Here is a 26,367-nt window from a genome sequence, read left to right as displayed (position 1 = left end):
GTGTTTTGTAACTTTTTCAGCAGCGAAGTGTATCGAATCTACTAAGGGGGCAGCCAAGTGGCGTTAATACATACATTCATATATATGTATATACCCACTTACATACATATGTTTATATATACATACGTGTGTATATTCTTTCGGTGCATTGTTGGTAGCTTAATCAAAAAACTTTTTTAACTTGGAGGCATCAACATTTTTTTTGCTATGTACATTTGTATGATTTTCTTCATGCTCGGTGCTATACGCAGTTACGTAACCGCAATAGCTTTTGACATGCAGGCGCGTCTTCATCATTTTCCGCAATACAGTCGGAAAACGCTTTTATTTGCGAAATTAAACGTTTTCAACAGCAGTCATACATATCTGATTTTATAGCTTCATTATTATCAATTTGCATATTAGACGACTGGCATTAAGTAATACCCTCAAATGTTGCTGGCGAATGTAGAAATAGGTAACATAAATTTAGTTCCACAATTTAAATTAGTAGACCCCTTACACATTAAAGATTTTATAAATCCTTAAATTTTATTTAAAAAAACACAACAGACTTCTTTACCTGATAGGTGTTTCGATCTAACAGCACCGAAAGGAATGATTTTCTCAGCGATTCTCAGCGCAAAAAATAACGGTATATTTGCAACATATTAACTAAATATACTATTTAGATTGAAATCTTAAACCTGCAAAAGTTTACAATCTCAGAAAATATATAAAATTTAGTTGCTACTAATGATGAATTTTTGCCGGGATATCTGGCCCAAAACGGTCCGCAATCAGGCTCACTTAAACTAGATACCACCACGGTAAACGTTTCCCACTTTTCCCTATTTAATCACAGATCACACATTCCCTCGAGTGGTGATTGGATAAGGCGAGGGTAACCTTGAAAACCGCCGAGGTTAAGTGTCTGGGTCTAACCCTGGGTATAAGCTTTTGTGGAGATCTCACGTTGCGCTTAGCAGGCAACTCTTGGGGGTGCAGTCCAAAATCCTAACCAGTAACCAATAGTGACATATGGCGCGGTGAGTTGCGATTCGAGAACTACATACCTTAGCCTCGGCAAGACAGTCGCTCTCACTAAGCTCCAACGTCTGGGCTGTGCATTGAGAGCCTCAAGGCTCTTTGTACTCAGCAATAATATCCAATCACCGTGGGTGTCAGGTCACAAAGGAATATAGGGAATTGAGATAGCGGACGGCTTAGCTAAAATAGCGGCGACCTCGACTCCAATAGTTCCCAAACAATTTGTTGCAATAGGCCAAAATACAATTAGGGAAGAGCTTAAAAAAGTAACAGTATGTAGGAGAAAAAAACACTGGCATAGTAATATAGGACTCCACCAGGCCAAAAGCTTACTGGCGAGTACAATCTTAAAAGATACAAACTTCTAATTACCCTTCCCAAAAACAAAAAAGTAAGTACGCCTGGGCCACACTGGAGAAGTGAAACTTACGTTACATACCTGTTTTCTCTCATAACCAATATACATACATACATACATCTGTTTTTGCTTAAGGTTATATTTTTTGTCTTTTTTCTATCTAGATCCCTACCTCTACCCATGTTCCTTCTAATTACATTTATGTATGTTATTCTGTCTTCCTTTATCTTCATTTTTATCTCTATACTCTATCGATAACAAAATAGATAGTAACATCCAACAAAATATCGATAACAAAACCAATAAAAATATCGATAACAAAATTGATGACAAATTCGATAGAAACTTCGATAGCAAAATCCGTAATTTGGTAGCAAAATTGATTAGAAAATCGATAAAAATATCGATAACAAAATCGATAACAAAAATCGTTTAGAAAATCGGTAAAACTATCGATAACAAAAATCGTTTAGAAAATCGGTAAAACTATCGATAACAAAATCGATAAAAATATCGATAACAAAATCGATAATAGTATCGATAACAAAGTCGATAAAAATATCGATAATAAAATCTACAACAATACCGATTTAGCTTTATTTTTACTTTTGTGTTTATATTTTTCTTTATCTACATATTCCCCCCACTTAAATAAAGTGTTTAAATTTACCTTGGTCTTCATTTTTGCCTTTATCTTTACGCATCTTTGTTTTTGTTTTTATTTTTGCCTTTGCCTTTATCCTTTTCTTTATCTATGTACGTACTCCCCTTTACTTTCATTCTTGTATTGGTCTTTTTCTAAGTGTTATTCTTTAACCATTTATTAACAAGTCTTTGTTAAATTCATACCATGTGCATACACTCAAGAAGCACTTGTTTCAGCCCAAATCATTTCCGTTGCATCATTTCCGTGTGCAATTTCCGTTGAATTTGCCAATTTACTCCCAACCAACTAACCGCCGCTAAAGAAGTTTCACTTCAAAAAAACTTGGAATCATCGGAATTTAAACGGTGAGAACAAAAATCGCATCTTATGGCTACTGCCGCTGTAGCCTGGAGGATATTGGGATGCAATCACCTCAACACTTTCGATTATGCTGTCCAACGTTCTCGAGTTCAGTGGGTGGATGGAATCTGAGCATACTTTGAAGTGTCATCAAATTATAACTTAAGAAAGTTTTATTACATGGCAGTTGAGAAGTACATTCATGAAATTTTTGCACATACAGCAGTACATAGCATGCATTTAGGCGCCTGGTGTTAGCAGTCGCACCTAAACAGGCGGTTTGAATTAATTTAGCGAATAAAATAAGACCGCAATCACAAACGAATTTTATCCTCGCTACCTATTTTAAATTTTGATTGCGGCCTAATTTCACTTTTCATTGGAATATCCTACTTCAGATTGAATTCGTCTGGAAGCATAGCACAGATTTATGCTCACTTTGGGAACTCTTGAACATTTTTCGAGCTAATTATTACGCAGACGTCAGCTTAAAAACTCGACATTTTAATCGTATCTATATAGTTTTTGAAATGTCTACTATATAGTTTCAAAAATTTATAAAAACTCTTTAACTAAATATTTTTTATGTTTTAAAACTTTTACAATAGAATAAGTTTTTTTTATTTTTCTTAAAATCTCACTTTTACTCTTTCACACACAGGACGCTGTCTGCGAAGGACCACACGTTGACTCTGCATCGTTACCGCTCGAACATAGAGCCGTTTATGGTCCACCAGCACCATCGCCCGTATACGCCGCCCAACAAGGCCCCATACCTGCAGGAGTTAGCAACGAAATCTCCGACGATGCTTGGCCGCTCTCCGCCACCAATGATAGTCCACAGATTAAACATTTACAGGTGCAGTGCGAAAAGACGCATATGCGTGTCAACATCGAATTCGATCGTCCCTTCTATGGCATGATCTTTTCGAAGGGCTTCTACAGTGATCCACACTGTGTGCATCTGAAACCCGGCACCGGCCACTTGAGCGCCACCTTTGAAATCTTTCTCAACAGCTGCGGCATGACGAGTTCAGCCAATCACAATGCAGCGGGTTATGGTGCGCCTACGCCGTCAGGCAGCTATGTGGAGAACACCATCATCATACAATATGATCCATATGTGCAAGAGGTGTGGGATCAGGCTAGAAAATTGCGTTGCACATGGTATGATTTCTACGAAAAAGCAGTCACATTCCGACCATTCCAAGTCGATATGTTGCATGCTGTGACCGCAAACTTCTTGGGCGACAATCTGCAATGTTGGATGCAAATTCAAGTGGGCAAAGGACCGTGGGCCTCCGAGGTGTCGGGCATTGTGAAAATTGGTCAGACAATGACTATGGTTTTGGCTATTAAGGATGATGAGAACAAATTCGATATGTTGGTGCGCAATTGTGTGGCGCATGACGGTAAGCGTGCACCCATACAATTGGTCGATCAGAATGGCTGCGTTGTGCGTCCGAAAATCATGAGCAAATTCCAGAAGATCAAGAACTTTGGCCCATCAGCATCGGTTGTCAGTTTCGCATACTTCCAGGCCTTCAAATTCCCCGACTCAATGAATGTGCACTTCCAGTGTGTGATACAAGTGTGTCGCTACAATTGCCCCGAACCGAAGTGTGGACCTGGACTACCAGGTGGTGAGTATGGCGTACCACAAATCGGCAACAATGCGCTTTCAGCGGAATATGGCGCACCCGAAGCTTACGAACGCAACGATTATCCACTGGGTGGAGGCTTACCGCCAGCGGCCTATCCAGATCCACGCCACCAAGCTGCTGACGCCGCCGGTGCCTACTCGGAAAATCAACCTGATGTAGTGCCTTCACCGCAAGCGCAAACAGCCGGTGTGACAACACCCGAATCTGGACTACCAAGCTCACAGGCGACGCCACAGAGTGCAAACGAGTTGCATATGCCACCACCGCCACTGCCGGGCCAACCCGGCCAGTACAGCACTGTGAAGCGAAAGGATGAAATCGAAGGTGGTAATCTGGTGTCGCTGGGTGGACGACCACGTTCGGTTGAAGGACTCGATGACTTGCGTGGCGTGCGTAGACGACGTGATACGATAGATATAGTGATGAAGCCAAGGATTTACAAGCGCGACACGCAAGAGATGACCGACGTCAATACAAGTCGTACCATACAGGTGGTGGCGCCGGGCGATGTCAACTTTGCGCTCAACAATAATGCCAACAACGAGACCGTAGTTATACAATCGGCACGATCTGCTGATCCTGAGACGATTTGTATGTCGGTGCCGAGCTTTGTCGGTGGCCTAGTAATGCTGTTGTTGGTGCTAGCTGTAGCATCTCTAGTCGCTGCATTCCTCTTTGTGCGAGTACGGCATTTCGATCGCAAGGGTGCCTCTATGGCGTATGTTAATTGAAAATAAAAAAGAAAAAACTAAAATAATAACAAAGAGCCCAATTCACCAAGAGAATATTTCAATCCCATCCATAGCCTGCTAAAGCTTCGTAAAGCAGCTGGAAATCGTAGTATGCCGGCCGGAGCCGAAGAAGGTGATTGAAATATGCGAACTGACGCTTATTCCTTTCGATTTTTCATCCATCACATTAAACTAAATACTACATACAACCGGTGACACAGAAAGTGTGTACTTGCAGGGAATCAAGATCTGATCACCTGTCTGCAGTATTTGCAACACTGTCCCGCAGAAATGGCAGCCCAAAAAATTGCGCATACAAATTAGAGGAGGAGGTTGTATGTTGTTGAAACACTTTTGAACTGCGGCCCATTCTTCATCCCATCCCATCATAAACAAACAAATAAGCAAAAGAGGAAGCTTATTTTTATACATATGAATATATTTCCCTGCTTCTAATTTATTTATTTATTATTCTATTCTATTGTACGAATTGTGAAAAAATAAACATTTTTAAAGATACAGCTTCTTTAATATTATGTTGCTAGGCTTCCTTAATTAAAATGCGTGAATAATTTCGACTCAGCGCCACGAGTGTGACGTACATGCATATGTACATATGTATGTATGTATGTATGTAAAATGCTCCAGCTTGTATCAGTCGAATTAACCTAAGTTTCAGTTTAAAACTAAAATATATTTAAATACCATTAGAAATTGATGATGTATGCGATACGAAGTAATAAAAGCGAAATCAAAAAATCTTACAGATAAGTTAATGTAGCAACGTGTGTATATATTAAATTATTTTTATTTAATAGACCTGAATAAATTTGTATTTGACATGAAATTTTCGTTTTTTACTTGTATGTATGTGTTTCCTTTGGTGGTGGCGGATATTCGGAAGGAAAGGATTTGTTAATAGAGTGGAGAGAGATAAACTTGGATAATCAGGCAGACTTTCGCCGTAAAATAGGCTAAGTTTGGTTAGGTTAAGGTGGTTGTCCCTTGTCAAGGCACACACTTGGACCGCGATCGTTGGTCCTTTATGATACCATTGCGAACAATAACTGTCAAGTTAAAGCTAGAAACGCAGCGGCCGAGAATGAAGTTCGAAGGCGGCAGTTGTGGAGAGTTCCTCCGGATTAATCAGAAATTATGAACCCAAGTGTCTAAGCCGCAAACTGGCAAAAGCTGGACAGTTTCGTCGTCGTCCATGCAGCTGCTACAATAGAGGTTCAGTAAGGCATTTAATCTCACTGCGCGATACAGCGATAGGACAGTGGTCAGTCAGTACATCTACTAGAATAAAGAGCTGCGGCTTCACGATCCTAAGGAGATCCCTAGACCGTCCCCGTCCCACCCTCGGCCAGTATGACCTCGCAGTAGTGGAAGCTCTGCTTTTCCCCTAGCGATAGAAGTCTACAAGTAGTTAAGAGAGCTCCCGCTCTCTGTTTTCTAGGCGTTATTGCCTTAAGGCTGCTGTCTCTGACTAGTTCATCAGCCGCACAGGCCGCACAGTTTCCTGCGATATCGCTATGACCTGGTATCGATATAAGTTTAACACGGTTAAAATCCGACGCGATCGAAAGCGAGTTAAGGCATTCGCAAACAAGCCACGAGCATACCGTAAGTGAGCCCACGGCTTTGATTGCCACCTGGCTGTTTGAGTGGATGTTAACCTTCCTTACCGCTAGTGCGCCAAACAGCAGCCAATTGACTGCTTTCTTAAAAACAGCATCCTCCGCCTGATAAACATTACAGTGGTCTGGAGGCCTAAATTTAAAGTTGATAGCTCCCTGGAATATATCCCTTCACAGACCCATCCGCCAATCTTCGGACCATTCGTTTAAAAGTTGGCCGGTGCCTCCTTGCAGTCACTGCCCTCAGTCCACTCAGTCCTTGTTGGGGAGGCGCGACCTTCTGCCAAATTTTTCTATGTTTCGATATTTTGTTTTCGAAAACTTACTGCCTTTTGGCGATTCAGATAATGCGAAATCAAACGTTTTAGTCCTCCCGGGTAAGAGGAGATCGTTATGTCTCCTAGTAGCCTTTGACAGATCAACTGATACTAGAACGCTTCTCTCACACGAAAAGTTATGACAAAGGCTTTGAGTTACCTCGGTGTTTATTCGTTAAGTGCGGTGGTGCGGTGGGGCTGCTTTGCATTTTACGAGTGCCATGCTGATGCTACGCTGCACTACTAAGGAAAACAGGGCTCGAATCGTAACGTTCGTTCACGGATCGAAAACGATACGAAGGAAAATTACGTGATACGTTAGGCAGTATAAGCTGAATGGGACAAAAAGTACATTCACGTATGTCATAAAACAAAACATGTGTTTTTACGTGACGAGTAGTACGATATCGTATGTGACGATTCGAGCCCAGAGTTATCGGGCGATGAAACTCCCCTTTGTTTGTTGGTTTCCCCAGCTCAATTAGTGGGACTGCTCTGCTTGATGTCCACCTTGGTGAGATAGTGTACTCCCAGTTTAAAAAATTTTCAGTATTAATACACATATTACGCCTTAACAATGGCCATTCTACATCGCCGCTTCGGGTCCGACGTGCGATCACCGAATGAAGTTTCCTCTCTGGCAACGCGCTTCGTCGGATAGGATTAGGATCTTATGGTTGACCAAAGGTTACTGACACCATAGGTGAAGTTGCAGGACATAATTAAATAAGGTAGCAAAGAAATTCAATTATACTTATGATTGGTAGTCTCGACCATATTTCCATTTCAATATATTCTTTAAATATATGTATCAGTCCTGAAATTTCGGAAAAGTGGCCCGCCCACTCTGTCTTTCATGAAATTGGTAACCGGTAGTAAGAATTCGGATTTTTCGAAATCGGTAACCGGTGTAAAATACCCGATTTAATTTTTGAAAAAAAAAACAAACAATAAAAAGGGCGTGGCCACTCCGCTTTTCCCAAAATTGGTAACCGGTACTAAAAATCCGGGTTTTAGCAAAATTGGTAACCGGTACAAAAAATCCATTTAATTTTTGAAGTATTTCTTCTAGGAATAGTTTTAACAAATTATAACACATCCTGTATTTTTCTACACTTGTGTGTCAGTGTTATATATATAGAGGTAGGACGTTTTCTTATTTTGATATTTTCAGGGCAGCATGGTACATACATATGTATGTACCTCTTTTGCCCTGTTCGGAATTTGCCTCGTTTTAAGTGCTATATCCCTTCAAACAATTTCTGAGTGCTCACAATTTATGAGTCTTTCTTTCGTTATAAATATGATTCTGAGACCAGTCAACCAGACTGACTCATTTCGGACTCTTTTGGTGTCATAAATTCTGAATTGAACAAAAGTAACTAAGTTCACATAGAAGTACATAAAAGTTCATTAATAATCATAATTATAAAGAATACATATTTGTTTTTTAGACTCAGAACGCGTCACATTTCAGACTCCAATGTGACTCCTAACTTGGACTCATAGTGGCGTGCTCTTCTAAGAAGAGAAATATGCTCTTCTCTGACTTTTTTGAGCTCCTAATGAGGCTTACAACTCAGAAATCTGAGGCTTTTCTGACTCTGAAATGAGTCCGAATATTTATAGGAATTGACTACTAAATACTCGATTCGAATTACAGGCACACTGTCGAACAGTTGGCGCTCTCTAAAGCTTCTTCGCTTGAAATTAACACGGTTTTTATATGGAAAAATAAGAAACTGAAACTGAAGCGCAGAGCTCAAAAATGGTGAATTTCCTTTTAAGTGTACATATATCATTACATTAGTTAATAAAGAAAGGCCCTGACCAACGGTTTTGTTTATTTACTGAGTAGTTTTGAATTTTTTTTTTTTAATTAAAGATCGACAAAAGCGAACTCCTCCAAAACACTGTTAGTTAGTTATTTTTCAACTAAATTAGGTCCTTAGTGAATTATCTACGAACTTTTGAGAAACGCTGAATTTTGAAAGAAAATGAGTTAGGGCCTATTTATGTATATCGTCGTTTAAAGTACAAAACCGCGTATCGTCATTTTGCGAATATAAATATACTAGCCAGAAATGCGATTGCTTTATAAAAAGGATAACCATTTTGAAATATGAGTGTTTTTACTCTCTAGTAAATAGTTTATGCAACCTCACATACGCGGTTTTGCATTTTGTTGATAAGCGGTTTTGTACTTTAAACGACGATATTAAGAACGATATGTATATACCATATTCCACGTCCATATGTCAGAAAGCAATTAAGAAGGCAATCATAAACGTATGCAGTAAATTTGAAAAAAAAGTCATTTGTAAATAACACGCAATTTGATAAACCTGTTTTTACTTAATAAGTAATAATACGCAAATGCACCTTGCACTTAAAAACTTCAAATACTCGTGCATATGTATGTAAACGTGTTTGTTCATAAAAAATACATTCGTAATGTATTATTATAACGATTTGCGTTTTTCGGATATTAAACGGATGGACTTATGCAAAAAAGCAAGGCTTAGCTCGGACTCAATTATTGGTACTAATGAAGTGAGCTCAAGCTCGGCAGTTAGTTTAGACAATTTAACTCAATTTGAATCCAGACTTTAAGGTACAAGTCTCTAATTTTTAAATAAAACAGAATCAATTTTTTAAAATAAATTTTTGTGCGACCCCTACTAATGTTTGCTCATTCTTTATCAAAAAATGTGTTACCTTAAAAACAAATAAATTCAATGAGATACGAGTGTTTGCCCAATGCAATCTAGGTACATAATACTCATGCATATCGTCGTTTAAAGCACAGAACCGCGTATCAAGAAAATGCAATACCTCGGTATATGAGGTTGCCAAGATTTTTAGGAAAGGAATTGGCTTATTTCAAAACGGTTCTTTCTTTTAGGCCTAATTATCTATGCTTCTTATATCTAAGTATCAATATTTTAGTATGAATGGAGAAGGGCTTGATGCCAGGAGCTTCCGGGGAGCAAATATCTTTTTTGGCATAAATGTCAGTTTCGAGGTTTTGCAGAACCACGATACGCGGTTTTGTACTTTAAACGTATGTTACCAACGTATACATTGTATGTATATTGAATGTATATTTAATAAGGAAGTACCAGCAACGATTTCGCTTATCACTGCAAAAACAAACAAAAAATACAAAACCGCATTTCGCTATTTAAGACCCACATAATGTCGCTCTGATATTGTAAATAAATAATTACTGCACTCTCTAAGATAAATACCCACAGCCACTACTTTGAAAGCTTGTTTAATTTTTTACTTGCGTGAATATTTAAATTAAAAATTATGCTATATCATCGAGAATCAAAACTCGAACATCGACGTATTCATTTTGCGTTTAAACAGAAACAAGTGATGAAATTCGCATATCGCTCGTTTGGAGTGAAATGTTGTTAAGTCCATTTTTTTTTTAATTTTACAGGAGATAAATAACTGCTTATAACCATTTTCTTAAAATATTTCGGAAAACTTTGAATAAAAAATTTTGCATAATTAAAGCAAATCAAATTTCCATACGAATCGAAAGCATTCGATGTTCATTAAAGGAGTTCGTTTTATTTTCGCCTTGTAGGATTTCCTCAATTTTTACAAAAAGTGGACTTAGCAACTTTTCACTCTAAGCGATATGAATTGACTTATAGAGACTTTTTTCAATTATCGATAAGAACAGAGGCAGAAGGTTGTTAATGAATTCATTTAAATGTATTTTAACAAACTGTGTGTTTATGGAGATTTGTTTGCAATCCCGACATACATACATACATATGTGCATGCACACATCCATATGCATTTAAGTGGGTACCAAAAATATAGGCTTTATCTGAGTTGAAATTCTCCGATTCATTGTTTAATATTTTCTTACGCTCACATTTATTTTATAAAAATACGATTGTAAATTTTTGCTACGTTTTTAATAAAATCTGTCATTGCTTTGTTCTTACGGGCATAGTTAGCAATCATCGGTAAAGATGTAAACCTACTACTACTAAGTTTGAATAGATGGGTATTTAATATGTACATTTCAATTATTTACATTTGTGTACACAAATACTTATGTTATTCATTTATGCAAGCGACATCCGGACAAATTTCGTCTTATCTGCCTTTATCGATATGCTACACTGTACAATGAAATGGAATAAATCATTTATATGTATGTTTACGTATTGTACATTTACATGTTTACGTATTATAATTTCCACATTCAAGTCAAACTGTCCAAATTGTATGTCCATACGTATTTTTCATATTTCGATCAACTGTTACGCGCTACGGGCATCATTAATTGTTGCTGGTACTTTAACAACCAGTCCATTCATGTCCTTTGTTAGTGTTATTTGGCAGCCTAGACGTGAAGTATCTGTAAGGTCGTATGCCAAATCCAACATATCCAATTCTTCATCGCTGGCTTTATCTGGTAGTTTTTCGAAATCCTCAGATGTAAAAATTAAATGGCAAGTGGAGCATGTCAAAGTACCCTCGCATGCACCAAAACCATCCAAATCGATATGATTATTTACCACCACATCCAGTAACGTGTCGCCCACCTTGCCCTTTGTCTCTATCTTCTGGCCGTTGGCGCGCAAAAACGTAATGTTCACACTAGGTAATAATTAATAAAATAGAATGAGTGTTACATATACATACAGCAAAAATCAATTAATTGTAACTTACTCTTGCTGCAGCTGTGTCCCAATGGAAAATGTGCGTAGGAACTGTTGATTCGTTAACACTGTCGTGTTGTTATTGGTTACACGCTGGCAGTAATCGAATTTGCTAAGGTTTTTTACTAGCCCTATTGATGTGTTACGGTTAATTACTTTCAAGGAGCACCTGACTAAATTTACGACAAAAGCCATACTGTCGCGTCGTTAACGTTTGGAACTCACACGTATAACTGGTTCAATATCACAATGAAGATACTTCTGTGCACTCTTGTGGCTATTTTAATCAATGTCGCACCTACACTGTTTTTTAATAAACGAAACACAACATCGGTAAAGGGAGTGCAATCACCTTAATTCCGAATCAAGTGCAAGGCGTAATGATTACGGCAGTAAATTGAAATAAAAAACACACATCTGCACACAAAGAAAGTTACAATTAAAAAAAAATTACATTTGACAGCAGCACAGCTGATAGTAAAGGTGGCCAGAAGAAAGATATAACACAACACGTTCACTTTGGAGCCTAAATGTATGCAACGCGAATAAAACTTCCATACCCACGACTGTCGGGTCTACGTAACCGGAACGACCCAGATTTATATCTGGCCAAGGACTGTCCACAACACTCCCCAAAAACCCTTTGGGGAACTTGTATGCTACAACAACAACAACAAACTTCCATACGTTTTTATTGATAATATTCTATTTGTCCATGTAAAAAACAATTCGGTACCTTACACAATTTTCTAATTGCCTTGCCCTCTAATTTGTGATGTGCGCTTTGATGGCCCACAAATGGAACAGGTGAAAAATTAAGGTTTTTTTATATTTTATGTAATAAGGCTTGCCGAGATCTGCCGAAGAGCGACCTCTTTTAGCAAAAAAAAACTTTTTTGGGATCTTGACCGGGCAATGGAATCGATATTAATCAGAGCATGAATGCAACCTGAATGTTAACATGAATTATATAATTATATTTATTTAGTAATAATTAATGTTTGCCCTTTATTTTTTTTTTTAATTTAATCAGCCCAAGCAATCCTGAAAGTACAAAAACAGCCGAGACGAAAGTGCTGCCAAGTTTGTATCTTTTTGTACATGACGATTGTTTACATTTTTTTAGCATGGACGCAGTTTATAAACATGTGCGATCTTTGGAATGAATTTGAGCTAAAAAAGCCGCCGCTTCTTACATTCCCTATTCCAACTAAGAGAGCTCCAAATGGTAAGCTTCAATTCAATTCCCTATAAATTTTTAAATCCTTGCTAAGCACATTTCTTTCAGTACGACGCTTACAGGCTGCTATATATCAATACTTTCGGCAGCATCGACCACAAGAGGTCGAGTTTGCAGAGACATCTGCTTTGCTAGGAAGGCTTATGGCACGCCGAAAGAACTCATTTCATGGCATGATGGGGTTTCGTGCTGTTGTTAAGTGTAATACAGCGACATGTCGACTGCTTCGCATCGATATTACACGAGAACTTGAATCATTTCAAGGCTCTTTGCCTGATTTTGCGCTCAACTCGTCCGAAACATTGGAGATGCCAACCCAGAACTGCTTTGACTATGTATTAGTACGATTGCTGAATGTACATGGTATTTATGTTCGGATACGAGAGTGTTGCGTCCAAGCTGCAGAGTATTTTGCGAAATTAATGCGAAATAACTTTTTCATGGAAACAAGTACCCTACTATTGGCCGTGCTAGCCAAGTTGCACAATTTGAGTGCCGTATTGGGTAACAAATGTGTTGAGCTTTACAACCAATTGCAGCCTATGCGAAGGAGGTTTCCTTCGGCGGGGAATAGTGTTCATTTAAACTATGAGCTGCCAGAACAATTGGAAGCATTCTTGGAAAACCAGACTTTAGAAACTCCTAAGACAGAAGGTGTATTATTAAAAGATGATGCGCCCTTGCAGGCAACACATACGCCTCTTACAGCTGTGCGCGCTATGAAACCTGTAAAATTTAAAAGGACTTCCGATGTGGGCGTAGAAGTGAACAGAGAATGTACATTGACCTCTCAAATTAAAACTTTCAATGCGGATGTCGAATTGGCTACTATAGAGACTGTAAAACGATTCATTGCAACTGAAAACGTAACAAGAAAGCAGTCTTTAAAGCAGAGTGTAACTAAGGATATATTACCCCACGAGTGGATTGGTGCGACGCGTCTATTTGAGCGCAAATTATTAGCTAACGAGCACAAGAAAGCTTTGAGTATATTCCGAAAATTTATTGTAAGCAAAGTTTCTTAGAATAAATTTTTAACGATCAAATTGTTTGGCATTAAATCAATGGACCGCCCACGGTGGACGAAACAGTACGAATCACCCTACGGTTTTGTGGACGGAATTTCTGTAAAAAGTTTTTTTTTGAAAACTACATTTACCATGCTACTATAAGAAGTTGGGACTTACCTTAGTAAACTTTTTAAAGTTTTTAATATTTTTGTTGGAATCATTTTTTTCATTCTCATTGTCCACCACGCTCCTTATATCTCTTTCATGTAGTATAGACTTTGTGCTCACAACTGTTACAACGCATCCTCCTTTAATGGGTTCAATTTCTTTGCTATCACCCTCAACGCCAGAATCATTATTCTCTTTCTTTACAGCATCCACTTCATCTTTACATTGTTCCGCTTTGATGCTTAAAGCACTTAGTGAACAATCAAGCCAATCTGCGACGCTAACTTTAGCCGGCAATGGTTTCGGTTTTGGCATTACTATTTGGTTTATTTTATTTGCCGTTGCTACCGGCTCGTTCGATCTCTCAACATCAATAGCATCTTTAGAAGAACTTTGCTCATCAGCATCAGCTCCACCAAAGTCGAACAAATCCTCATCCGAGTCACAACCTCCGTCATCATTGGAAGGACGCGCACGTTTAGCATTATTTGTGTCGTCATTAGAAAGACTTTTTCCACCGAAACAAAACAAATCATCATCATCACTGTTGTCTATATCAGCAATGCGTGCGCGTTTTGACGCTTTCTTCGAAGTCTCATTGTCGGTTGTGGCGCTTTTGTCAGCCGCATCTTGCGCGTTAGAGACGCGTTGCGATTTCTCTAAGAAACCCGACATATCTATCACAGTTTTTCTGGTCGGGCGTTTATTGATCTCAATTGGCAACTGTTTAATAGCTGATTTAGGTGTTTGCTTTGCAATGGCGGCAGCAGATGTCGACGCATGCTCAGCAAGTGGTGAGTGAGTAGATTTACTTTGCTGCCTATTTTTACGTTCCACCGGTGAATTCTTATTCTCTTCTAAATGTGCCTTTTTAGCAGCAAAGTTGAAGAGCTCATCATCTTCACTATCCATTTGAGAAATAGCATTATCAGCTGTGTTTACTGCCTTACCTCTTGTGCGCTTGCGTTTGTTGACCTCCTGGGCACTTTCGGTTACTTGGAGGGAAGACATGGCAGCATCACTTGAATTATTTTCTTCTGGTTGAAAATCTTGTGATTCTATGGTTACTGAATCAGTTTGTTCCACTCCTGACGCAGTTGATGCAGCCGGTGATTTGTCCGTCAAATGGGTGCTAGATGTACTTTTCTCAACAGTTTCGGGGATAAAAATTTCCGTTTGGTTGCTATCTAGTAGATCTGCAATATTAGAAAAGTTGGAAGAAGCCAAAACAGAAGACTGTGGCTCCTTAGATTCTGATAATTTTGAGGTAGAGGCTAAGTTGTCGTTTTCATTATAGCTTGGATTACAGAATTTTTCAATCGAACACTGTATAATTGCCAAACCGATCTCGAATTCAGGTACAGTGCGTCGCGAATGAAGTTTAAGACAATCTTGAAATGAGAGTAGTAAATACAAATGACAATTTGCGTAAAGCCCATTTTTTGTTTAACTCACCTTCAACTGTGTTAATAGTTTCTGAACTTTGTGATTCTGTAGATGGTACATACTGTATAACAACTACATCTTTTCTAACGAGAAAAGATTTTTGTACGCCCACATTTAAATGCTTACTTTTTCCACCAGCTTTCTCTACTATCGGCGCATACTTTTTAAAATGATGCGCATGGAGAAATACAAATGTTAGCTTGGCAAACAATTTCTTTCTTTCTTCACGATATTTTAAGTCGAAATTCTGAGGATTCGGTGGAGTATAAGCTTCAACTTTTGGTAATGATCGCCGACCACGACGCGCCGCCTGCACTACACTACACCAATAGTCGCAAGTCACAATTGGTCTCTGGTCCAGTATTGCATGCAATAGTTTCGAGGACAAGTTTATCTCCGCCATTGTTAGATGGGTATATTCGTCGTCCCAGTCGTTCAAAATACAACCCCCGAGCACCTGTACATGTTGTTTCAACTGAATGATCTGATCGGCAGGCAAAATTGACAACGTAATCCGAGGAGTAATATTCAACACAGTCCAAATGTTTTTCAAAACACCAAAACGTATACGATCTCCTTCGGCTAGAATTATACGCTTTTGTTTCGGAATTCCCACGCCTTTAGAAATGCCGTCATTATGAAATGTGCTATATTTAGATCCCCCATCTTCAAGCTCTAGCATTTCTTTCACATGATTTCCACTTATACTTTCCCTATCGCTAATTTCTGTTGTGGTAATGTGTACGAATGCATGAGTACGACTTATTGAAGAATCGTCTGCAATTACCAGGTCCGCGCCAACGCGTCCGACAGTGTATTTGGACTTTTCGCTGATTACAATGAGCACATTTCCTTTTTAGAAAACAATACATAAATCGTGTAATAGGTAGCTTTAACTGTGTACTTACCAGTAGTAATGTTTGTCAGAAGCCACATTCTTTGGTGAAATTTTATTATAAATGCAAAAATTAAGTTTTCCAAAGGACTCTGACTGGTTTTCAAAAACAAAGTACGCACGCATTTACATATGATTCGCCAGTGTAGCCAAATTCACAATTCGGTGACAGTTTAGTTAGGTTGGCAACGCGAATTATGTAGGTTTATTGGTAGCACGGTTATCAGTTAAAAAATAAGCAACCAAAATCTGAAGAAAAAACAACCAAATTTGTTATCCACTTATTTATTAAGAAAAGCAAAACTTATTAAAAAAAATCAACAAGAAAAGCCTGAAAGATGCCAAATTTCGCACTTGTTTCAAGCTTTGCTGGCTTTTTAGGGGTCGTCTGACAGCAACTCATTCGAACATTAATATTGGTGAATATGATTATCACAATGGTGTAATCGATAACACTTACCATATTTTAAAAGAATTTTACACAAAATTTAGGCAATAAAATGCAAGGAAAAATTATTTATTGTTTGAACATTAATATCAAAAAGGGAACAAAAGTACTGAATAAACTAAGATGAAATGGTAAATGAAGTATCACTTTTATCGAACTAGCAGTCGATACCAAGAATGATAGAATAGAATTTGTCGGAAACTAATTCCTAGACCATTCTCCCCATTTACTGCGAAATGTCAATGGCTTGAAGAAACGTCAAGCGCAAAAGTTTTTTGTGAAGTTGCTTGCCTGAAAAGCCTGTACGACTTCGAAAGCCTCCCTACAAGAAAAGTCATAGTCATTTGAATAATCAAGTGTAACTCAATGGTGATGGAAATGTCCATCAAACACTCCCATCACGTTTTTAAGGCCCATGTGCAAAAAATGATGAAAACAAAATCGCTTGATTAATCGAAAGGAAAATTTCGATACAATTAAATCGTTAGCCCAATGAAAATACCCGATTATAAACGGCTATTCGATTAATCGTGCCGTCACTAAAAAAAATAAACAGAATATTTTAATAATCACCTATTCGTTTCTTATTAAAATAATTCACTTTTTTAATAATGGCGTCATTATCCGGCGTCCGCGTAAATCTTTTCAACGAAAATTTCCTCAATGAGTCTGAGCAAGATGCCAATTCCGTGCTCACCGAATTGGATAAAGGTTTGCGTTCAACTAAGTTGGGTGTCCAATGTGAGGCGATTGTACGCTTTCCACGGCTCTTCGAAAAGTATCCCTTCCCAATATTGATAAATTCATCGTTCTTGAAATTAGCAGAATTCTTTTGGAATGGTTCAAATCTGTTGCGCTTCTGGGTGTTGCGCGTTTGCCAACAAAGTGAAAATCATCTGGATAAAATTCTAAACATCGATGCCTTCGTTAAGCGCATATTCATGGTAATACACTCAAATGATCCTGTGGCACGTGCATTAACTTTGCGTACATTGGGCGCTGTGTCACGCGTTATTCCCGAGAAACAACAAGTGCACCATGCCATACGACGAGCACTTGATAGTCACGATACCGTAGAAGTGGAAGCAGCAATCTATGCAAGTGGGCAATTTGCGGCACAATCTCGCTCCTTTGCAATTAGCATGTGTGCCAAAATTTCTGATATGATTGAATCACTACAAATACCAGTGCCTATGAAGCTGCAGCTCATACCAGTATTAAGGCACATGCATCACGACTCGAACACTTCAACGCTAGTGAAAGATCTTTGTCTAAATTTGTTACCAAAATACCCGGCTGAAAGCTTTGTTGTTGCTATTCTTGATTCACTCACACAACTCTCAGCGCGTACACTAACTGGTGTACCGGACCAAGTAAAACTGTTGTTGGACTTTCTGCAAGATAAACGAAAACCTGTACGGGCGCAGGTGTTGAAATCACTTACGCAGCTAGCTGATCCTCAATGTGTTCATGCCTGGCCAAAGAAGGCTATGAGCGAACTTATAGCAAAAGCGCAGGCTTGTGAGGATTCCCGCGAACAATATCTCTATTTAAATATTTTGCTTAAACTGTGCGATTGCCCTCTAACATGTCATGTGTTGTTGCATGAGCAGCAAGAATCTGTAACGGAGCTTTGTCTAACGTGCATTTGCTTAGATGATTATGCCACAGCCAGTCAAGCGATGTCAATCTTAGCCGCGCTTATGACTTATTCTGGCGGCGATAAGGAGATTACATCCACTATTATTGATATTATAAACATGCATATGGAGGGTCTAATTTTCTGTATGGTTGGTGATAAGGAAAATGAACTCGTATTGAAAAAACTACTCTGTTGTGGCATCAAAATAAGCAGCGTTAATCCTGAATTCGGCACCGATTTCGTAAATATGTTAGCTGACTTGATTACTGAAGAAATAGAATACCCGCCACGCAACGTAGAGATGATGTGCGATGCGTTGGGAGCTTTAGGTTCACATTTCCAATTGCGTAAGTTCGCAGATACCGGTTTAACCGACGTCGAACCAATGGACGTTGATACAATGATGCCCTCAACTTCGGCGCAAGCTGCGCTGGCAGCGCAAAAGAAAGTTGCAGAGTCGCCCTCGGAGACACCTGATGATGATGAGGTCTCATCTAAAGGCCCAACGGTAAGATTTACAGTTAATGCATTTAATTTATATGTGTATTGATAAATAAAATTTCTGTGGAATTACAGGCCAATCCAGTACTTAACCGATTGCTATTCATATTACATAAATTAAATGCAATAATGGAAGCTGGTGCGAATGCAGACCAATTACATACAGTAGAAATCTTAGCTTCTGTCGCATTGCAGTCAATGCTCGGCTGCTTCATACCCAAAGAGGTGATTGAATGTTTTGAACGTTGCTGCAGCAAAATTAATTGTTGGAATCAATATCGCATCGCACGATCTGCAAGTCGTTACGGACAACATTATCTAGCCGCACATATATTTTCCAAAATATCACAGCTCACAGTAGTAGACAAACTACATTTCTTTCTGATGGGACTAGCACAAATGGGAAAGGCTGAATGTATACTGAACTATGGAGTAGAGTACGAATTTATGCGCGACAATTATGAGCTATGTGAACCTTCTATGTCAAACGTCACACCAGAAGAATCATCGGCAGCAGCTGCACCTGTGCTAAAACAAATGCCACTAATGCAGCGTTTAGAGTCTGCAATCAATTTGTATTGGCAGGCGCTCGCAAGCCTCCGTGCCAGTTCGTCGCCTGCTAATCCGCTTACATTTCAGCTAGAGTACCTGAAGTTACGCGCACAATTTTTACAGACCCTCTACATGGCCGTAACGGTAAAAAATGCGCAAATAATTGTACCACCGCCAGCGATTGCGGGAAGCTTGGCTCAGAACTCACGTGACAACTTGCTGAAATTCGGACATGTAACTAATCAATTGCGTAAACTGGTAAAAGCTTTGAAGAGCTGCGAAGAATCCTATTCACGGCTCTACAAATCTGCTTTCGATGCGGATCCTATAACATTGGAATTTTTAGAAATAGCCGAATATCAATGTGCTTTGTTCGCACACATTGTTGAAACAATTAGTTATGCGACGCCCGCGGACCCGCCTGCATTCTTGACAACTGGCCAATGTCCAGAAACACGCTATTTCGCCGCTTGTTGCCACCGCATGGAACAAATGCAACGAGATTTGCCAAAAGAACCATCTAATGCGAAGACAATAAGTAATCGTCATTTGGAAATTATTCTCTCCGAAATTGAAGTGATAACAAAAACTCCCCTCTGTCTACCACGTTATTTCTTCCAAGTTCTACAATCAACGCAAATCAAACTTTCTGTTAGTCCACAGCCTCGCAGCCCTGGCGAACCTGTGCTGGTACAATCTGGCAGCAATTTAGTTATAAAAGTTGAAGGTGTTATTCAACATTATGGTAAAAGAAGATCTATGTATCGCAGTGTGGACGCAGTCCAGTTGTCATTGACGTCTCAACTTGTGACACCTCGTCCAGCTAATGAAACACCTAAATCCACCACAACCGATACAGTAACACTCACACAGACAGTTAAACCACAGCGTGACTTTTTGACTGGCAGCTTTCTTTTGCCGATCTCAAGTGGTGGTCAGTGGCAGGTTACTTTGGAGACTTATGTCATTGACGAAAATGGCATAACTTGGTGCACCGGGCCAAAAAATTCAATGTTGGTGCGATTGTTAGAGGATCCAGCAAAGGCAGCAGCGCCTACACCATCCACTTCAGCGCAGGCTGGGCAAACACGAAGATTTTAGATGAATTGTTCAAATTCGTCATGTGATTTTGATGCGAATGACCGAAAACAACTCTTCAATCTTTCAAGTGCTGAAATGCCTTTGGAAGTAATTTATATAAACCTTTTACTAGTTTAGTGTAAAAACTTTAAAATATAACACGTTTAATACCTTATAACTACTAGTATAATTTTTAAAACATTTTCTTCGGATACACAAAAATCTTACTAACCGCATTTATTTCTGGAACGGATAGTAATCCAGCCCGGAATTATATTTGAACTTTGGTTTTTGTTTGCGTTTAGCGATGTTTATCATTTCCTGCACATCTTTGCGGTAGGCTGGCGGAAGCATCTCCTCATGTAGAGTGCATTGGAACTCTTCCGGTTCTTCAATTTTAAAGATACGACGTCGCACAATATCAATATCACGGCCGAATTCCTCCATAAAATCATTTAATTTTGTTGGTGCCGACTCAAAAGCTATAGTGAAGTAGGTGCCTTCGCGATGTACTAGACCATGTTCACTGATTTTATGCGGTAGCGCACGAGTGCCCAAATTTTCTAGTTTTCTAATTACGCAGCCCTTGTCCAAAATAGTTTCGGCAGTGCGTTTCAAGACGGACACAATCTCCGGCTAATTTCGAAACGAATAATTGGCGTGCATTAGAGAGGGGGGAACAAATTCAAATTAAGGCAAGGATACTTACTCTGGACATTTGTCGCAATACCAAAGCTAATTCGTAGGATGGCATTTTTGGTACAATATAAAGGAAGAACCCTAAAAATTTGCCAGAAGATTTGCCGTGTTACGAAAGGGCACACGGAGGAAAATATGGCTGCAATATAATCGAATGGACAGTCGGTACTATCGATAGCAATTTTTTTCAGTGACTATCGATATTTTTTGCATTATCGGTCGGTTTTGGAGAGCATCTGATTTGTTTATTTCATATATTTGGTCTGTAATTGAATTGTAAAATTTTCTATACACTTTACGGTAAAATGTTAAGTTTTGTTCATTTATTTTCAATAAATCAATATCTATAAACAAAAAAAACTTTAAATAGACTGACGAAAACAGCAAAAAAATAATTAAAATGTCATAAAAACCGGAATTGAGTAAATTGAATGCGTATTTTGCTCATTGTAAGTTCATTGTAATAACTTGAGTCGCTTTTTACACACCTAGGGGTGCATGTGCTTCTTTTATATCGCGATTCAGGAACACCTTGTCAAACATTTTGACAGGATATCGTTTCATTTTGATTGAATATCGTTCGAAGCAGAACAACATTTTTCTGTTGTAAGTTTGGACAATGTTCAAAATCAAAATGCACGCTTTAGCATCAGAATTTTGTTTGTAATTTGATTTTTTTTTTATTTGTTCCCTTTTGGCTTCACTATCGATAGTATCGATAGTTGTTTCTCGAAGTAGTTAAAACTATCGATGGTTTTGCAGCACTAGTAAAAAGTAGGGATGCGCATATAGAAAATACATCGATGTTTTCTGCGACACGATGCATCGTGAAGTCATATCGATATTTTGCGATGTATCAGTTAAAACAAGCGATTTCCTGTTATTTCAAAAAAAAAATTAATTAAAGAAAACAACCCTTTTAATAAGGTTCAGTGAACTAATTTAAATAAAATAAATATGAATTTGAAATAAATTATTTTAAGAACGAAATATGCAAGTATAACTTTCAATGCTAATTATCCTATTAGGTCCGTTCGGTGAACGCACTAGAGTACTCTAGTGCAGGAAACATGAAACCCTTTTTTGCTGTTCTGCACTACTCTGTTCTACGGAACAAGTGCAGTATAGCGGCCGTTGAGGAAACGTAAAAATAAAAAGTGGGCGTGGTCCGCCCCTTTTAATTGATTTTAATGTTGTAAACCCGTTTTTGGTGGAAATTAATAGGGGCAGAGTTAAAGGGGGGTAAAGGTGGAATTTTCGATAGTTTCAAGAGCTTATATATCGAAAACTATTGCACCGATTTTCAAATCGTGGATATGGTTTGAAAGATAACACTATGCGACAGTCAAAATCGGGATGGGATGAAACCAACGGGAAATGTTATATCGGTCAAAAACAAGTTATACGTGTCCCGGCGTTTCGCTGGGTCACGTCTAGGAATCGAGATATATATATATAACTATCATATAGGGGAAACTGTCACCTTTGGTGGTCTTTTTTTGACATAACTCGAGAACCACTAGTCCGATTTTTCTCAAACAAATTTAAAAAAAATTAAAAATTACATTTTCTTTAATCTATTTAAAAAAAATTAATATTTTAGGCAAAAAATATTTTTCGCTGGGACCCGTATAACTTCTTTTTTACCGATATAACTTTCCCCGGTAGTTTGAACCCTTCCCGATCACTGACCCCTACCATTTGTCTCACAGTGTAATTGATAAGCATAACTATATATATATAATAAACATATTTCGAAAAAAAACTAAAAAAACAAAATTATAACCATTTTTTAAATAAAAATGTACGTTTTTCTAAAAAATACGTAATTAACTATATGCAAAAATACTATTTTTAAAAAGTGCATAAAAATACCTTAAATTTGATGAATGCTGTTACAAAAATTCTTTTGCGTAGGCGGCCTTTGGCTGCATTTAAGGATTATAACGCTTACTAAGTAGAATTCTCCTGCCTGTGTTGCCGGAAAAGAGGGGCTCAACACCGTTTGCAGAGAACTCGTTTCTGCGTAGGCGGCCATTGGCCGCACTTAGAGATTATAACCCTCACGAAGTAAAATTCTCCTTTTTGTGTTGCCGTTTTATATGGAAAAAAAGCCTCAGCCAACATGTGCTTAAACCTAACTATATAAAATAATATATCAATTTAAAGGTATTGCTCTATACTTTCTAATGAACACATCCTTTAATATTGTTAATTACGCGTTCTTTAGGAAAATGTACATTTAAAAAAAAAAAAAATCTTTATTCCATTCAGTTTATACGACTAACGTATCACGTAATTTTTCATCCGTGAACGAATGTTACGATTCGAGCTCTGGGCTATCGCGGCATTCGATAGCGCGTGTGCTGGGTTTATTTAAATTGTTTTGGGGAGAAAACATCTGCCGTTATTAGATTCGATACAAGTAAACATTCGATCACGAATGCTGGGATTCGTATCTTAATTTCCTTATTTCCCAAAATTATTTTACAGTATTGCGGCCGTTGCGGTGTAATGGCTAGCAATACCCACTATCATTCCGCAGGGCCTGGGTTCGAGCCCGATTTCCGACCAGCTTAAAAAAATAAATCATAAAAAGTTATATAGGAAAGTACTTTTAGAGTTTTCCCAGGTTAGAGATTTTAAGCGTTTTTTTGCAATTTGAAGTTGGTGATCGCAGAACAGCATTTAAAACAATTAAAGGTAATTTTTAGTGCAAATAAACAACAGCAACTCAGTTCGGCTGACATCAGTAATTGACCCATAAATCTTGTATTTATACGTATAGGCTGCAGTTAAACTTGGTAATCTCGCCGAGATAATACTTTTTCTTATTACCTTAAAAATATCCACCAAAAAACTGAAGAGATGGCACGGCACATTAGACCACGTAGCACTCATACATACATACATACTTACATTTGTAAAAAGTTTGCAATAAAAAAAATTTCTGTACGTAGTAACTATTATTTAATAAAGTTTATTTCATACTCAACATGAACAGATTTAATCAGTATACCAATACGTATCACTGTGTATGTATTGTAATATATGATTTATAAATACTTTCTACTTTATGTTTAACGGTAATTAAATGGGAGAAGACACTTTTGTTGCATTTTTTTACAGGTGGTTGTTTAGTTGTTGTTATTTTTTATACTTCAAAGGCCATAACATTGTATTATTTCTACTGTAAATAAATTGTTGCTGCCAAAAATCGGTACGTATATGTAATTTTATATATTAGTGTAAAGCATACATATATAGAGAGAAAATTACAATGATTCGCCTCCTTTCAGAATGATTAAATATAAGTATGTAAAAGAATACATACAATATAAATGCTTAATGGCACGTACGAGGCATTTACTCCACTCATATAACACCAGTATATTAGTGGGGACAAACGCGCCTCGGATATATAGTTTTCCGTTTGAGTGTTTGTAAGTGCCGATTTAGTTCAATTTAGAAAAAAATATTTAGTGTATTATTAAATATGGGTAAGAATAAAGTGTTTTAAATTTGAAAGGAATCAAACGCTATTATAAAAAAATTACATTTTCTCTTTTTGTGGTGTACAATAATGCTTAGAATACGTTCAATACATGTTTTTAAAGTTAAAGTTAAAAAATATAGAATGCAAAATTTGGAATACATTTGTAGGTTGTCGTTTTTTCGTGTCTTTTCAAAAACCTTTGGACACTTATGGAATGCTTAAATATTATTAAAATGCCGTTATACACATGCATATGTATGTACATATGTACATATGTAACGCTGCGCTCATCTCTAAGTACCAATGATATTGGTTATTATGCGATAGCATAAGCGCTTTGCCATTTGCCGCGCATCAGAAATGTGGCATTTACATGTGTCGGGTGTTGCCGAAATTGATGCCCGACTGATTGGCACCCTTATTTGAGCCGTACTGCAGTGAGATGACATTTTGACCAGCCCGCAATTGCTCCTCAGAGAAATTGCGTACATTCTTATCGGCTTCCTTGGGACCAATTGATGGTTTGCCAAAGTTATGTGCCTGAAATATGAAATTGATAAGCAATTATTATCTATGGGATTTAATTGAATTTTATGAGTTAATTGATTACCTTACGACCTAATGATTGCAGGCATATGACGACGGAGTTTAAGTTTTGTCGTTCCCAAAGATCGACACTCTGGAATGTCTCTTGTGTGGGTACACCAAAGTTTTTAGCACAGGCCAAAAAAGCTGGAAATGAGGTTAGAAGGAAATTATTAATGGAAATATATGGTACACAATAAATTCAAAATATACAAGGCTATATTTATTAGTTCATTTTTTTTATTTCTCTTAATACACATTTTTATTCGTCTATTTTTTATGGATATACGGAATGGTTAAATTGTCTTGATAACTATTGCATCGTTTTTGGGCCGAGAATAAGCATAAAATACAGGAAGAATTAGTTTTTGGGCTTTTGATTCGTAGTAGCGCCACCTAAGCATAGCCCAGCATTCAGTTAGCGCTTGAAGCGCCTTTTTGATATGCTTTTCTCTTAAGGCTTTTGGTGTTAAATATTTGGAGGAATTTAAAATCGGACCAGCTCACGCCAATCTTAATAGTTTTCCGAAATATTTTAGCGGTAGTCTTAAGATATAGAAAAAGTTATAATTCTGATGGAAAAACAGTACCGATTTTTTTTCTATGGAGAGTGATACGTCCTAATGTAGATACATACATATATAGGCATACGGTGACCAGATTTCTGTATACAAAAATCGGGACATTTTTAAAGCATCGAATTCGGAGACACAATTTTGTTTTTACAATAAAAAGACATAACATCTTTTATACAGTTTTATTTAAAACAAAAAAAAAGACAGAAAAACTTTAAAAATTATCGCAAAAATGTATATACATACACAATAAATGTATACGGTGACGAGAATGTAAATAAAGAAGAGACATTTTGGTAAGCTTTGACTACTCTTCTTTGTTTAAAAAATTTTTATAATTTTTTATGAAAATATAGATTACTATCTTAAAAAATCATGTCAATCAAAATTTTCTAATTTTTTGGAACATTTATAAAAATTCGACGAATTCTAACAAATGTTGATCAAAATTTTTAACAGATCAAATTTTTAATCAGATTTAGAATTTTAGAATTATTTTGAGTATGCAGTGTTTAGCCCCTTACATTTTAGTATAATAAAGTGTAAGTTTGAAATAGCTTGGACTTACCTTTGATTTTTGACAATTTTTTT

General features: G+C 37.7%; 8 protein-coding genes across 12 annotated transcripts in view; 3 read left to right on the top strand and 5 right to left on the bottom strand.

The window, feature by feature from the left end:
* Positions 1–4,798, top strand: part of LOC118746736 — a 127,208-nt gene extending 122,410 nt beyond the window's left edge. Inside the window, exon 4 of the mRNA XM_036480638.1 lies at positions 3,055–4,798. Coding sequence (XP_036336531.1) covers positions 3,055–4,788 — 1,734 coding nt within the window. The 3' untranslated portion in view covers positions 4,789–4,798. The remainder of the gene's footprint in view (positions 1–3,054) is intronic.
* Positions 1–12,022, bottom strand: part of LOC118746739 (adrenodoxin-like protein 2, mitochondrial) — a 13,250-nt gene extending 1,228 nt beyond the window's left edge. For all 3 annotated transcript variants that reach the window (XR_004993881.1, XR_004993882.1, XM_036480642.1), the window contains exon 1: positions 11,792–12,022. The gene's annotated coding sequence lies outside the window, so the exon portion shown is untranslated. The remainder of the gene's footprint in view (positions 1–11,791) is intronic.
* LOC118746738 (adrenodoxin-like protein 2, mitochondrial) lies at positions 10,668–11,878 on the bottom strand. 3 transcript variants are annotated; one of them, XR_004993879.1, is made up of 3 exons: positions 11,450–11,878; positions 10,954–11,377; positions 10,668–10,896 (listed from the first exon to the last, which is right to left on the bottom strand). XR_004993879.1 is itself a non-coding variant. In XM_036480640.1 (2 exons), exons 1-2 carry the CDS (start codon positions 11,632–11,634, stop codon positions 11,038–11,040), a joined length of 525 nt encoding a protein of 174 aa, XP_036336533.1. In that variant the 5' UTR covers positions 11,635–11,878; the 3' UTR covers positions 10,668–11,037. The 3 variants fall into 3 exon arrangements, 1 of the variants encoding a protein (XP_036336533.1); XR_004993880.1 differs by having other exon boundaries at positions 10,962–11,377; XM_036480640.1 differs by having other exon boundaries at positions 10,668–11,377.
* A 510-nt stretch (positions 12,023–12,532) lies between the features above and the next one.
* On the top strand, positions 12,533–13,725 carry LOC118746737. Its single transcript, XM_036480639.1, has 2 exons — positions 12,533–12,667; positions 12,728–13,725. Exons 1-2 carry the CDS (start codon positions 12,541–12,543, stop codon positions 13,702–13,704), a joined length of 1,104 nt encoding a protein of 367 aa, XP_036336532.1. The 5' UTR covers positions 12,533–12,540; the 3' UTR covers positions 13,705–13,725.
* LOC118746734 (nibrin) lies at positions 13,697–16,349 on the bottom strand. The gene is made up of 4 exons (XM_036480637.1): positions 16,212–16,349; positions 15,313–16,155; positions 13,867–15,248; positions 13,697–13,804 (listed from the first exon to the last, which is right to left on the bottom strand). The coding sequence occupies exons 1-4, from the start codon at positions 16,237–16,239 to the stop codon at positions 13,736–13,738; spliced, it is 2,322 nt and encodes a 773-aa protein (XP_036336530.1). The 5' UTR covers positions 16,240–16,349; the 3' UTR covers positions 13,697–13,735.
* Positions 16,350–17,181: 832 nt separating this feature from the next.
* Positions 17,182–20,578, top strand: LOC118746732 (integrator complex subunit 7). Its single transcript, XM_036480635.1, has 2 exons — positions 17,182–18,796; positions 18,865–20,578. The coding sequence occupies exons 1-2, from the start codon at positions 17,258–17,260 to the stop codon at positions 20,440–20,442; spliced, it is 3,117 nt and encodes a 1,038-aa protein (XP_036336528.1). The 5' UTR covers positions 17,182–17,257; the 3' UTR covers positions 20,443–20,578.
* An 11-nt stretch (positions 20,579–20,589) lies between these two features.
* On the bottom strand, positions 20,590–21,295 carry LOC118746733 (probable 28S ribosomal protein S6, mitochondrial). Its single transcript, XM_036480636.1, has 2 exons — positions 21,131–21,295; positions 20,590–21,057 (listed from the first exon to the last, which is right to left on the bottom strand). Exons 1-2 carry the CDS (start codon positions 21,173–21,175, stop codon positions 20,659–20,661), a joined length of 444 nt encoding a protein of 147 aa, XP_036336529.1. The 5' UTR covers positions 21,176–21,295; the 3' UTR covers positions 20,590–20,658.
* A 2,782-nt stretch (positions 21,296–24,077) lies between these two features.
* Positions 24,078–26,367, bottom strand: part of LOC118746731 (myophilin) — a gene marked incomplete in the record, with an annotated part of 12,293 nt that continues 10,003 nt past the window's right edge. The window contains 2 exon segments of the mRNA XM_036480634.1: positions 24,078–25,156; positions 25,227–25,343. Of these exon segments, the coding sequence (XP_036336527.1) occupies positions 24,986–25,156; positions 25,227–25,343 (288 nt within the window).

The sequence above is a fragment of the Rhagoletis pomonella genome, unplaced genomic scaffold (genome assembly GCF_013731165.1).
Source record: "Rhagoletis pomonella isolate Grant_MI unplaced genomic scaffold, Rhpom_1.0 Rhpom_scaffold_00011, whole genome shotgun sequence".
Classification (NCBI taxonomy): domain Eukaryota; kingdom Metazoa; phylum Arthropoda; class Insecta; order Diptera; family Tephritidae; genus Rhagoletis; species Rhagoletis pomonella.
This window is presented reverse-complemented; position numbering and strand designations above follow the sequence as displayed.

Coding starts and splice junctions, on each gene's coding strand:
- LOC118746738 (XM_036480640.1), bottom strand. CDS start 11,634: ATGGCTTTTGTCGTAAATTTAGTCAGGTGCTCCTTGAAAGTAATTAAC. Junction 11,378..11,449: donor GGGACACAGCTGCAGCAAGA/GTAAGTTACAAT, acceptor ATTATTACCTAG/TGTGAACATTACGTTTTTGC.
- LOC118746737 (XM_036480639.1), top strand. CDS start 12,541: ATGACGATTGTTTACATTTTTTTAGCATGGACGCAGTTTATAAACATG. Junction 12,668..12,727: donor AACTAAGAGAGCTCCAAATG/GTAAGCTTCAAT, acceptor CATTTCTTTCAG/TACGACGCTTACAGGCTGCT.
- LOC118746734 (XM_036480637.1), bottom strand. CDS start 16,239: ATGTGGCTTCTGACAAACATTACTACTG. Junction 16,156..16,211: donor TCTGACAAACATTACTACTG/GTAAGTACACAG, acceptor TTTTCTAAAAAG/GAAATGTGCTCATTGTAATC. Junction 13,805..13,866: donor ACTTTAAAAAGTTTACTAAG/GTAAGTCCCAAC, acceptor AACTTTTTACAG/AAATTCCGTCCACAAAACCG.
- LOC118746732 (XM_036480635.1), top strand. CDS start 17,258: ATGGCGTCATTATCCGGCGTCCGCGTAAATCTTTTCAACGAAAATTTC. Junction 18,797..18,864: donor TCTCATCTAAAGGCCCAACG/GTAAGATTTACA, acceptor GTGGAATTACAG/GCCAATCCAGTACTTAACCG.
- LOC118746733 (XM_036480636.1), bottom strand. CDS start 21,175: ATGCCATCCTACGAATTAGCTTTGGTATTGCGACAAATGTCCAGA. Junction 21,058..21,130: donor TATTGCGACAAATGTCCAGA/GTAAGTATCCTT, acceptor TTTCGAAATTAG/CCGGAGATTGTGTCCGTCTT.